At 56.6% G+C, this 13783-nt stretch overlaps 1 protein-coding gene across 1 annotated transcript in view; it reads left to right on the top strand.

The window, feature by feature from the left end:
• Positions 1-13783, top strand: part of LOC139010326 (ras and Rab interactor 3-like) — a 108668-nt gene that overhangs the window by 73807 nt on the left and 21078 nt on the right. Inside the window, 2 exon segments of the mRNA XM_070414614.1 lie at positions 6347-7903; positions 9600-9908. Of these exon segments, the coding sequence (XP_070270715.1) occupies positions 6347-7903; positions 9600-9908 (1866 nt within the window).

Here is a 13783-nt window from a genome sequence, read left to right as displayed (position 1 = left end):
AGGGTTCTGATCGGACGTGGTGTTCCGAGGGCTGAAGGGTGTACAGTGAGGCTCATCAGAATAGCTTTTCCTGGCTCCGTCCACCCCCGGGTCCTGTCCATCCCTGGGTCCCGTCCATCCCCGGGTTCCATCCACAACCAGTTCCGTCCATCCCCGGGTTCCGTCCATCCCCGAGTTCTGTCCATCCCCTGCATGGATGGAGACCGGTGTGACCCAGGGCACACCCGGTCAGAGGCCGGGCCTCGGCTCTGAGATGCTCAGGCCTGAGCCGGGCCGCCCTGACCTGCGTTCTGTGGTAACAAATGTGCAAAGAGCAGCGATTGCCGAGGGCCAGGACACACAGGCCCCTCACATATTGTCCTAGGCAGGCACTCTTGCGGCGGAGAACTGAAACCCAGCCCAACTGGCGTAGCACAGACAGGACTCGGTGAAGGGACGGGGACCCCCCAGCAACGGCGAAGACGGTCAGCGGGCTCTGCGGGCACAGCTGCTCCCCACACGCAGCATCCCGCCCGTCAGCTCCAGATTCCTGCCCACTTGCAATCGGAATAAGTTGTTTTTATCTTTTCAATTACAGTTGGCATTCGGTATTATTTTGTATTAGTTCCAGGTGTACAGTCACGGTTAGACAACCATACCTTACAAAGCACCCCCCCCCCATATTTCCAGTACCCACCAGGCACCAGGCACAATTATTACAGTGTTACTGACTGTCTTCCCTAGGCTGTATTTTATATCCCCGTGACTTGGCAGTTACTTATCTTGTAACTGCCAATCTGTGCCTTTTAATCCCTTCACCTCTTTCACCCAGTCACCCGACTTCCCTCCCCTCCACAACCACCAGTTCTCTCTCGGTATCCATGCGTCTATTTCTATTAGGTTTGTTTGTTTGTTTGTTTTGCCTTTCTCTGACTGACTTTTTTCACTTAGCATTCTACCCTCTAGGTCATCGGTTCTCAACCTGTGGGTCGCGACCCCTTTGGCGGTCGAATGACCCTTTCACAGGGGTCGCCTAAGACCATCCTGCATATCAGATATTTGCATTACGATTTATAACAGTAGCAACATTACAGTTATGAAGTAGCAACGAAAATAATTTTATGGTTGGGTCACAACATGAGGAACTGTATTTAAAGGGCCAGAAGGTTGAGAACCACTGCTCTAGGTCCATCCATGCTATCACAAATGGTAAGATTTCATTTCTTTTTTATGGCCGAGTGATATTCCATTGTGTATATGTACCAAAACTTCTTGATCTGCTCGTCCGTCTATTGATGGGCACTTGGGTTGCTTCCAAATATTGGCTGTTGTAAATAATGTTGCAGTGAACATAGGGGTGCGTATATTCTTTCCAATTCATGTCTTGCATTTCTTCTGAGATATTCCCGAAGTGGGTCCTCTGGGTCAGTTCTGTTTTTAATTTTGTGAGGATCCTGCATATTGTTTTCCGCAGTGGCCACGCCGCTCTGCATGGAATTAGTTTATGAGGCCCGTGTGTTTCCCATCCCTGGGGGGAGCAGTGTTCTTTTTCTGGCCTTCTACTCACTTTTCACGCAATGAGGGGAATGTAATAAATATCCAAACAGTTGCACAAGCCCTGCTGTTCAGGCACGGGTGATGCTGTTTGTTTGCTTGAAAGGGAGCTATTGGTTTGCAGGCTCAGCACCACACGATAGCCCAGGACACTCGCTCGTGAGCTGACGTAAGAAACTCTGAGTTTGGGCTTGGAAAAGCCACCATTTGAAAGGGCAGGCCAGGCGGTAAAGGAATAATCTTGAGGCTACACAACTAACACTGGGAGCAATTTAGCACTTACCTGTATGCGGTTGATCCTAAGTGCAAAGGAATCTAGAGAAAGCGGTGGTAACTACGGGTTAGACTTGCCGGCGTTCTCTGACTTGTCTGCAGTATGTTTCATAGGTTTAAAATTTGTTTAGGAAAGGCATATGTTCTGTTGCTCTTCCGGGTTGGCATGGAACTTGCTTTTTCCTTTATATCACAAATGAGAATTTTCCTAGTTATTGAAAACTCATTGAACACTCAAGTTGGAATGACTGTCCAACTGCCCGTCATTGGGATTGGGACGCTACGGAATATTTCTTCCCTGAACCCCTGGACTTTGGAGCGGCTTCCCTGGCATCTGGAATACTTTGCTGCATTTACTCATGCCCTCTCTGCCCTGCCACTAGCCCGGGCTCCCCAGGAGGGAAACCTTTGTCACCTTTGCCCCCAGGGCCTACACCCCAGCACCTGGCCTGGCCCTGGCCCCCCTCCCCCACCCCCAAAGATTATAGGAGCGGACACCTGGCAAGAGGTATGTCCATATAAGGCGGGGGAGGCCAAGGGCCAGCAAAATGTCCCTCAGTCCAAGGGCAGCACAGAGGCAGTGGAGGCAGGGCCCTGAGCCAAGGCCTGGCATTTTGCCACTAGACGCAGATGCCACAGCTTTGCCAACCACTAGCTTGCAGGCCAGTGTTCCGCTTTTCCTCTGGCCTCGATGTTCTGCAGGCTGCAAAGAAAGTGACCCACTTCCTTTTTTTTTTTTTTTTTATCATAAAACCCTGCACTGCCACTGCAATTCCTTAACAGGCGTCCAGCCCCCAAATAGCAGCCCCTCAGGTCTCAGCTCCCCCCATCCCTCAGAGTGGCCTTGGCTCTGTCCTGCCGGGGTACGGCCAGCAGGCTGTCTTAGGAGCAGGGGAGCAGTGCCTAGTCCCCCAGGCTCTGGGCCCATTTCCCTGAACCCCAATGTTTGCTCCATGCCTTCCAGAACCCCCAAATCCGGGCTGTAGGAAACGTGTGTCGTTTTGTTTTTTTAATCTGTGCAGGATGGACCCACCTTGCTCTCCTGAGACAGGCCGCCCAGCTGTTGGCCGCCCCACCTGTGGAGCTCCATGGCCCTCCTCGGTGCCTCCCTCCTCTCGTTTTCTCGTCTCTTCATTCTCTTGCCTTAAGACATCTTCCTGTGGTTCAGGTCATCCCCGCTTCCCCATCAGAACTAACCTTGCCTGTATCCCACACCTCAGAGCCCCTCTCTCCCCTCTGGCTAAGCTAATCCACTGTGCAAGCGCAAGGGCTGAGCTGCTGCTCTGTGCCAAGCACCGTCTTAGGTGCTGGAAATACTCAGATGGATGAAGCATTGTGGCTGCCTTCTGGAAGCTCAGAGTCGGGGGGCGGGGCAGTCTGACAAAATCAGAGAATATAGCCCAGTGATGGCCACTTCAGTCAGAGTGTGTGCCAAGGCTGGGAGCACGGAGAGTGTAGGGGAGGCCCCGATGGGTCAGGATGACTTCACCCAACAGGGAGCCAGTTTGCAAAGCTCTGTGCACATCACAGCCATTGGCACAGAGCTTTGACCCCGGTCTTGAGGGGTGAGGGAGAGTTGGCCAGGTGGAGAGGCTGGGAAAAGCATCCAAGCAGAGTGAACAGCATCAGCCAAGACTGAAGGTGGGGCATCCCAGGAAGAAGTGGCAGAGAATGGGGTGAGGACTCAGCCGGTGATGCTGGAAAAGGTGTACAGAGCCCAGCCAGTGTGGCTCAATGGTTGGGCATTGACCCATGAACCAAGAGGTCACTGGTTCGATTCCCAGTCAGGGCACATGCCCGGGTTGCAGGCTTGATCCCCAGTAGGCAGCTGATCGGTGATGTTTCTCTCGATGTTTTTATATCTCTATTTCTCTCACTTCCTCTCTCTCTAAAAATCAATAAAAATGTATTTAAAAAGAAAAGGTGTACAGATTCAGATCCCACAGGCCTTGAGTGCCAGGCTAAAGGGCTGGCAGTGATTCTGAACAAACAGCCTACTATATGCCCAGCATAGTGCCACAGGGGAGAATGGATTGGGGGGGGAGGGCAGACTATGGCCATGATCTAGGTGAGAAATAATGGGGGTGCCCAGGCATGGGTGGGCAGTTCTGTTTATGGTCTGCCCCATGGCATCCACCTTCACCCAAAGGAGGGGCTTATGGGAGCTTGGAGGTGAGCATCAGGGGCCTCCACTCACGTAGGGGGCTCCTGTCCAGTTCACCCCTGAGTCAGGCTGGCTGCCTGCCCAGGATAACTTCCAAGGAGGCAGCTTTGTGGGGGCTGTGCGGACAGGGCACGGTCTTCCACTGCTCACTCCCCGAGGCCAGAATTGCTGTGTGCTCGGTGCCAGGCACCCAGGAGAGTGGGTGAGTCATGGAGGTATCAGGAGCTGCCTCCCAAAGTTACGTGCAAAGGCCTAGGCAGCCGTGAAGAACAGCTCGCCTAGGTGGTGGTGGGGGGGGGTGGGCGCACCCCGGAGACGCCTCCTCCCTCCCAGCACTCTGTCCTCAGATAGTGGCTGTGATGTGCACAGAGCTTTGCAAATTGGACAGAGTCCCACGAAGGCTTGTCACCCTTGCTACCGTGGAGACAGCTGGCCACAGCACTCGGGCTACCAGACACGGGGTCTCTGCCCAGGACGGAGCTGAACCCTGAGGCCGGGGGTCCTCCCGGTCACGGCCACGCCTCAGAGGGAATGCACAGGCTCACGTGTCCGTTTCTCAGGGTGCACCCTGCTCACCTGGACGGGGTTTGCGGTCTCCTGGCCAGCAAGGGGGCAAACCCCTGCGTCCCTGGGAGTGCCCATCTCAGGCACACGCACTGCCCTCAGCCTTTGTGTGATACCCACTTTCTTTCGGTGTCAGGAGCCCGTCGGGTGCTTACCACATCCCCAGTTCTGAGGTACACGCCACCCCTCACTCACGCTGGCCGAGCAGCTGAGATGGGAAGTGTCGCAAGTTCCCAAGAAGGGAGGCCACACAGCACAGCAGCCGGGCTCACAGGCCTCAGACCTGCAGACCTGCCCCACACCCCAGCTCCTTCGCTCACCAGCCCGGTGACCGTGGCTGGTTCTTTTTTATCTAAATATATTTTTATTGATTTCAGAGAGGAAGGGAGAGGGAGAGAGAGAGATAGCAACATCAATGATGAGAGAGAATCATTGGTCGGCTGCCTCCTGCATGCCCCACACTGGGGACCGAGCTGCAACCCAGGCATGTACGCTGACAAGGAATCAAACTGTGACCTCCTGGTTCATAGGTCGACGCTCAACCACTGAGCCACACCAGTCCGGCTGGCTGTGGGCGGGTTCTTGATTCTCTCTGGGCCTCTTCTCCTCACGTGTAATGCGGGATGGATCAGGACTTACACCAAAGGCCTGGGGTCAGGATCGGTGAGAGAGGAGCCGGGTAGAGCCAGTGGCCCTCACCGCCAGGACTCAGGGTGGTCTGCCCTGTGACTGTGCTGGATGCTATTTTGGTGGTTTTCTTCCTGATGAATCATTCCCAGAAGTAAGGGGCTCCAGGGGAGCGTCCAGAGGCCTGGCCCATCTTTAACAAGGGAGTCCGCACTCTGAATCTCTAACATTAACAGGTAGAACCAGACCTGGGCCCCCTGGTCCAGGAGGAGCTGCCTGGGGCTCAGAGCGGCTGCAGGCCGACTGCATTGTTCTCAGCCATGTGCCTCTGCCCTTCGTGGAGGGCCCTGAGCTTCTGTCAGAGTCTCCGCGGGGCTTGGGACCCAGAAGTCAAGAACTCTGAGCTCGGTGACCCCCAATGCTCTTCAGTTTGGAGGTCCCACGCTCCTCCCCAGAACACGCCTGGCGCTGACCAGCTACGCCCGGATAGGGACAGGTGTGCCCTAGTGGCCACAGCCGTGGGCTGCGTCCTGAGGGCTAGGTCAGGAGAAAGGCACGGGCCGGAACGCCACCCAGCAGGGCTGGAGCCCCGTTTGCTGACACCCTCCCACGGGGGGATGGGCAGTTTCCTAGTGAGCATCAAGGCTGACCAGACCAGTCGTTCTGCAGTGGCAGGTGCTCCCCACTCAGAAGGTCAGGCCTGAGCGCACCAGCCACAGTCCATAGGTGTGTTCTCCCCACGGGGAACAGGCCCCACGCAGCCACCCCCATTCTAGAGGTGACTAGACGGGGGCCTAGAAAGATCCAGCCACCTGCCCCGGAGTCCCCGGCCCGCCAGCTGCAGGAACTCTGGCTGTGGGCCCCTCCGTCCCCACACGGCCTGCACCGGGGTCACGGTGCCCTCCATGGTGGGCCCTCACACCCCAGGGACGGAGCCGACGCTGCCCCGTCACAGGGCGCCTGGCCCCACCCCAGCACCGCAGGGGAGGATCTTGCGGGGCTTCCCCTCTCGAGGCAGGAAGTGGTGGGAGAGGTTTGAAACAGTCCAAGAGGGGAAAACAACCCAGGCAGCAGAGAAGCAAACGCGGTACGGCCCTCCCAGCCCTCCCGTGCCCCGTCCCCACCCCACCCCACCCAGGGGCCCGGCTCCGGGACTGACCGCCTCTTCTCCTCTTGTTTCCACAGGCTTCTGGGACTCCTCGCTGAACCCCCGGCGAGCAGCTGGCAGCCCAGCAGAACCCCCAAGAGACCCAGCCCCCAGGGCGCCCCCAGCCTCCAGCCTCAGGTCCGCCTCCCATCAGGAAAACTGCGCGTGTGAAATTGAGCTCTCGGTAGGAAATGACCGCCTGTGGTTTGTGAATCCGATCTTCATCGAGGACTGTGGCAGCGCCCTGCCTGCCGACCTGTCACCCCTGAGAAGCTGCCCCTCTGGCCCGTTGCCTCCCACCTCTGACGCTACCTCACCCGCCTCCCGGTGGGCCCCTCGCCGCCCGGCGCCCCCGCCCCCAGCAACTCCTCTCCACCCCCTCAGTCCTGCCCGGCCTCGTCCACCCCCTGCCCCAGCTCCGGCCTGTCCTTTGCCCAGTTCTCCCTCACCTCCAGACGCCCTTCCTCCTGCATCCCCAGCATCTGCCCCCCACCTGGCACCCCATGCCCTAGGCCCCCCGGACCATCCAAGCCAGCAACCCATGACAGCCTGTGAGAGGCCCCCATGCACCCCCACAGGCCTGGGCCCCCTCAGGGAGGAAGAGATGAAGCCAGGGGCGGCCCCCAGCCCCTTGCAACAGGCCCCCGCCCCTCCAGGCCCAGGGAAGAAGGGCGCCCCTGCTGCTCCTCCCCGACGCCGCCTCTCTGAGAAGCTCTCCCTGGAGGACCCGATTGTGGAGAAGATGGACAGGGGCACAACCGCACAGTGGGACCAGCCGGGTCTTTCCCGGACACCCCCACTCGGCCTGCCTCCCCAGGGGACCTCAGACAGCCCTGGGGACAGGTCTCAGAGGACCACAGAGCAAGGACAGGAAGTAGTGGCCCAAGCCAGCCAGCTGGGCATCCTGCCAGAGTCGGCAAGGAAGATCCGGCAACCCCCAGTCCCTCCTCCTAGGAAGAAGCGGATTTCCCGGCAACTGGCCTCGGTCCTCCCGAGCCCCTTGGAGAGCGCCGAGCTCTCCACGGAGGGGGCAGCCCCTGAGAAACCCACCCCTGGCCCACACGAAGAAGCCCCGCGCCCTGCCTCCCAAGCTGGGACCCCGAGCCCAGAAGCCCAGGCCAGCGCCTGGCGCCAGAGCGCCCCAGAGTTCAAAGGCTCCCTGGCCTCCCTCTCAGACAGTACGGGGGTGCACACCCCGGCCACCGATCAAGACTCGTACTCGACCAGCAGCACGGAGGAGGAGCTGGAGCAGTTCAGCAGCCCCAACGTGAAGAAGAAGCCGTCCATGATCCTGGGCAAGGCGCGGCACCGCCTGAGCCTCGCGAGCTTCACCAGCGTCTTCCAGGCCTTCCTCTCCAATGACCGCAAGCTGTACAAGAAGGTGGTGGAGCTGGCCCAGGACAAGGCCTCGTACTTCGGCAACCTGGTGCAGGACTACAAAGTGTACAGCCTGGAGATGATGGCGCGCCAGGCCTCCAGCACCGAGATGCTGCAGGAGATCCGCACCATGATGACCCAGCTCAAGAGCTACCTGCTGCAGAGCACCGAGCTCAAGGCGCTGGGGGACCACACGCAGTACTCCGAGGAGGAGCTGGGTCAGTCCGGGCGGGGGCTGGGAGTGGGCGGGAGGGAGGGGTCGTCCCAGATAATCCACCATCCACCGTCCCCACCCCCCTCCTCCTGAACTAACTGAACTAATCCCTCTGCTGTTCTGCCTTGTGCTTCCCAGCTCTGCTCATGCGCCCACCTCAGAGGCTGGGCAGGACCCCACCCTCAGGATGCTCCTGGTTTTATTAGGGGGACGGTCACAAGGAGCAATTAGAGGCCGAAGGAGTACGGACCTGTGACTGCTGAGGGCCAGAGGCGGTCTCTGCAGGGGATGTGGTGGCTCTCGGGGATGAAGGAACCTGGAGGGCTGGGCCGAAGCCCTCTCTCATTTTGCCGATGAGGAAACAATAGCTGAGACCCTTCCCCTGGGGAAAGGGTAAAGCCAGAAAGACTTCCCAAGAATATTTCTCTACGGTCACCCAGGGCAGCCGGGCATGGGCCTGGTGTCAGGTAGACATGGGTGCAGATCTTTGGTCAGCCCCCAGCGAGCTGTGTGGCCCACACCACCGGAGCCTGAGTTGGTCCGTCTGTAGAGTGGGGATATTGGCAGGTGGGTGGCAGAGCTGCTGTGAGAGAAAACCTGGCTGGCTCCCATTCTACTGGATCAGTGGTTCTCAACCTTCTGGCCCTTTAAATACAGTTCCTCATGTTGTGACCCAACCATAAAATTATTTTCGTTGCGACTTCGTAACTGTAATGTTGCTACTGTGATGAATTGTAATGTAAATATCTGATATGCAGGATGGTCTTAGGCGACCCCTGTGAAAGGGTCGTTCGACCGCCAAAGGGGTCGCGACCCACAGGTTGAGAACCGCTGTACTAGATGATCAGGGTGCCCCTTGGATAAGATGACATTTGGGCAGTGAAGGAATAAGCCATGTGGAGTGACTTCTCCAGGCAAAAGGAATAGCAGGTGAAAGGCTCTGAGGCAGGAGCAGGCATGGCAGGTGGCAGAGCAGCATAGGGGAGCGAGCAAGGTGCTAGTGAGAGAGGTCACAGGGACAGATCACTCGGGCCTTGAAAGGCACAGGGAAGGCTGTGGTTTGTATTGTCCATGAGGTGGAGCCGTTGGAGCGTTCTCAGCACAGTAATGTCATGGTCAATCATGCCATAACGGGATGACGCAGGCTTCTGTGTTGAGAATGGACTGTAAGGGGCCAGAGCAAGAGGCTACCAGCGTAACTCAGGCAACAGATGATGGTAGCTCAGGTCAAGGTCAAACCTTGGAGGTGGTGAGAAATCAGGTTCTGAATATACTAGATTCTTGAGACTGAAGACAAGTGGACTTGAGGATTGAAAGAGAGAATCAAGAATAAGTCCACCGAGCATTTGCTGGGTACCTGGGACCTCCAAGTACAGCTACACAGGTTGTACACTGCACAACTCCCGTGTGAGCAGTGCCCTCCAAAGCTGTGTACTGTGGGCAGCTCTGTGGGAGTTTAATCTGTGCCGGGCCCTGTGAAAGGCATTAGGATGCAGTGTGTCAGTCGGAGGGCTCCGCGTGTGGCTTTCTGTGGCATGCACTTCACAGTCTCCTGTGTCGGAACGGCGGTTGTACCTGCTGGGGCTGTATGTTTTCCCAGGGATCAGAAGATAGGCCTGGCCACACTGTTGGGCGACAAGGCCCGGGGCCAGGATCCCTGCCACTGGGGTCCTCACCCTACTACTCTCTCCCACCCACAGAAGCGATTGTGGAGTCCGCCTTGTACAAGTGTGTGCTGAAGCCCCTGAAGGAAGCCATCAACTCGTGCCTTCATGAGATCCACAGCAAGGACGGCTCCCTGCAGCAGCTCAAGGAGAACCAACTGGTGATCCTGGCCACCACCACCACCGACCTGGGCGTGACCACCAGCGTGCCCGAGGTGCCCATCATGGAGAAGATCCTGCAGAAGTTCAGCAGCATGCACAAGGCCTACTCGCCCGAGAAGAAGATCTCCATCCTGCTCAAGACCTGCAAGCTCATCTACGACTCCATGGCCCTCGGCAACCCAGGTAGGCGGCCGGCCGGCCGGCGGGGTCTGGGCTGGGGCTCCAGGGCTGCGACTCCTCTCCCACCAAGGCCTCCAGTGCCTCTGGAAGGCACTAGAGAAGCCTTTACCAACTCAGAGGCCTGCTGGGGCAGAACTGGGCATGGTGGGGGTGCAGTTCCTGAGCACCTTGCAGGGTTGCCTGGGTACCAGGAGGAGGGCCACGGTCGGCTGGAGGCAGGCAGGGAGGCCAGCCCAGGCTGTGCCTTTGTGTGAATTATGAAAAGGTGCTGTATTAGCTTCCTAGGGCTGCTGTGACAAAGTACCACAAGCTGGATGACTGCAGCAACAGAAGTTTATTCCCCCGCAGTTCTAGAAGCAGGAAGTTTGAGGCCCAGGTGTCCGCAGGGCCATGCTCCCTGCAAAGGCTCTAGGGAAGGCTGTGTTCCAGGCCTCGCTCCCAGCCTCTGCTAGTTCTTGGCTTGTGGCAGCATCACTCCCATCTTCACATGGCATTTCATCTGTGAGCATGTCTGTGTCCAAATGTCCCCATTGGTCATATTGGATTGGGGACCCACCCTGCTGCAGTACGACCTCATCTTAACTAATTCCATCTGCAACAACCCCGTTCCCAAGGCAGGTCACATTCTGAGGGACTGAGGGTTATGAGGTCAACACAGGGCCCTAGCCAGTTTGGCTCAGTGGATAGAGCATTGGCCCTCAGACTGAAGAGTCTTGGGTTTGATTCTACTCAAGGGCACGTACCTTGGTTGCAGGCTCGATCCCCAGCCTCGGTCAGGGCTCATTTGAAAAAAAAAGATGTCATCGTATGAGTTTTGGAGGGACACAATTCACCCCATAGCAGCCACCTGAATCAGTTAGCATGTATTCTTGTTCACGGATCGGAGCAGTTATGCCGATCTGGTCTGATGGGCTGAGCGTGGCTGGGCTGGCTGCTGGGTCTGTGATCAGAGAGGTTGTTTGGAGGCTGGCTGGTCTAGGATGGCCTTGATCAGATGCTGGGTGGTTGATTGGCTGGTCTGGCACGGGAGTGACTGGGCCACACATTTCTCATGCTCCGGCAGGTTAGCCCGGGCTTGTGCCTATGGCAATAGGCGGTCCAAGAGAACAAGCAAAGCCTGTGAGGCTCTCAGGGCCTGAGCTTGGACTGGCATGATGCCACTCGGAAATATTTCATTGATGTGTTTTGTCACAAGACCAACCCAGCCCTTCTTGATGGGAAGGGCTGCAAAGTCAGGAGCCTCAAGGGATGCAGATGTGGGGAAGGGAGTCAGTGGGCCATTTATAACCGGCTTCTCACGGCACCCCTACAGGGGAGAAGCACAGGGTCCGCAGCAGGGAGCGCACCTTAGTGAGCAGGCGCTGGCTGGACCTGGTCCCCCAGTCACCCCGTCAGCGGATGCCCTGTGCAGCAAGCAGCCTGGGTAACCGTCCGTGACAGCATGGCCATGGGGAGTAGAAGGACTGTCACCTCTGTAGCCGCACAGACTTGGGGGCAAACTCCTGATATCACTTAGGCCTGTGTGACCTTGAATGAGTTAACCCTTTAAGGCCCAGTTTCCTCACCTGGGGAAGCCGTTTTACAAAGAGGGGAACTACGACTCCTGAGGCCTCAGAAGCCACACTCGTTCCCTGGTGATGCAGAAACAGCAGATGTTCAGTGTGGCCCTTTGAGCGTAGATCCCAGCAGGCCCAGCCAACGGTGGCGATTTCAGAGGAGGGATTCTCCCCTTCTCCCTGGGAGGAGGGCAGGCCAGTCTGGCCAAAGGCCCACAGAAAATATGGTCCATATGTGACTGGGGGGTGGAGCATGGTCCACTCACTCTAGAAAAGCTCCCTTCAGAGACCTTCCCTTTGGAACTTCTAATCTGGAGAATCTTCTCCCACCTCCGCGCCCCCCCCCCCCCCCCGCCACCCCAGGCCATGCTGGGGCTCAGAGCAAAGTCAGGGCCAGGGGTGGGCAAACTTTTTGACTCGAGGGCCACGATGGGTTCTTAAACTAGACCAGAGGGCTGGAACAAAAGCATGGATGGAGTGTTTGTGTGAACTAATATAAATTCAAAGTAAACATCATTACATAAAAGGGTACGGTCTTTTTTTTTTTAGTTTTATTCATTACAAACTGGCCAGATGCGGCCCGCGGGCCGTAGTTTGCCCACGGCTGGCCTAGACTGTCAGAGCGACAGCTTTGGGCCTGAAAAGGGCAATTCTTTTCTCAGCGAGTCCCAGTTCACTCAGAAAGCTTGGGCGTCCTGGAATTCTTTTAAACACACAATCTCTCGACTAACTTCAAACACAGTGACTTCACTGACAGTGAATTCGCTCAGTGAAAACCAGAGAGCAGGGCATGGGGGAGGGATGGCTGCTTTTGAGAAAAGAAAGGAAGGAAAGGCCTGCCTTTCTTTTTGTGAGAGGGCCTGCCTGGCACAGCGTGTGGGAGAGCAGAGCTGCGGGGAGCTCAGAGTCCCCCGCTCTCGCAAAGAGAGGCTGGGAGCTCCCCTGAGCCAGAAGCCAGCCCCAGTGGGAGTCTCTGAGCCTAGACATTCAGGCCGGGAGCCTGGTTCCATGGAAAGACTCCCTGCCAGGACCAGGTGGGTCCTGGGTGAGCACTGGACAGCGAGTCCTGCAGCTCCCAGTCTCACCCCTGCCCTGAGCAGGCCGAGGCTGCCCCTTCCCCTGGGAGCAAGCAGGTTCTGCTAAGAGCAGGGTCTTCGGGGTTCATTCACGGGCCTGGGTTTGAACCCCAGCTTTGGTGCAGAAGGCAGGAGAGCATATAGAAAACACCTGAATGGCTTGACCCCAAGGAGGTACTTACCTTCCAGCATCTTGATATTCTCACTTACAAAGTGGGACTGAGGACGTCTCTCTCAGTGCTATTTTGAGGATCAGATGCAACCAAGTATGTGTGTGTGTGTGTGTGTGTCCGATGGACGTGAGGATGCAGGAATGGCTGCCTCCTCACAGTGTTCCCCAGAATGTGGAGGCTGAACCCGCTCACCCAGTTTCCAAACCGGGTTCCAGGAGGCTGAACCCGCTCAGTGGTTTCCAAACTGGGTTCCAGGAGGCACCCCCCGGGGCCACCAAAGGGGCACAGGCAAGTGGGGCCCACCCTGGCTTCACCCGGATCATCCTGCCTGTCCCTGTTTCACACGTGGGGTTCCACGTGGGATTCTGTGTGAAAGAACCAGTTCTGCTGCGAAATCTTTCGGCTTTTTAAAAATCTCTCATTTGGAAATAATGTCAGACTTCAGAAACGTCAACAAGAGTACATTCCCGTGGAAATATCCACATATCCTCCGGGGATGGGTACAGTCCCGTTTGCTTTGTCATTTATGCTGTCTCTGTGCACATTTCATTTTCTTTCTGAATCGCCTGAGAGTAAGTCACAGACTTCTTGGCAGTTTACCCCTAAGTACGTTTCTAAGAATAGGGAAATTCTCCCACGTAACCACAGCAAAGTGTCCGCTTTGCAAATTTGCATTGAAACTATTTTTAGCTGAGCCGCCATCTGTATTCCTAGTTGGCACTTGAGCCACCAAGGTCCTCGTTAGCATTTCCTCCCCCAGCTCAGCACCCAGGGTCACGCATCATGTTTAGTCTTCGTCATGGGGACGTCTCCACAGCCCTTCTTCGTCCTGGATGACATTGGTATTTTTAAGGAATAGAACTGTCCTTCCCCATCCCCCACCTTTTTTTTTTTTTTTTTTTTTTTTTACTTTTTTTAGTATTTATGTTGAATTTACTCCTGGGCCATACGTTTCCGTTTCTTTAGTTTCTTCTGGGATGTTTTTCCTCCTGTGCCGCCTCCTCTGCTGGTTCAGGAACCATCTTCCCTTTTTAGTAGGATCACCTCCATGTGCCGGGGAGGGCTCTTGTTAG

This window comes from Myotis yumanensis, unplaced genomic scaffold (assembly GCF_028538775.1).
Source record: "Myotis yumanensis isolate MYYU_CA2020_CCGP unplaced genomic scaffold, mMyoYum1.0.hap1 SCAF_1, whole genome shotgun sequence".
In the NCBI taxonomy this organism is placed as follows: domain Eukaryota; kingdom Metazoa; phylum Chordata; class Mammalia; order Chiroptera; family Vespertilionidae; genus Myotis; species Myotis yumanensis.
The sequence above is the reverse complement of the archived record's forward strand: the minus strand, read 5'-3'. Positions and strand labels throughout refer to the sequence as shown.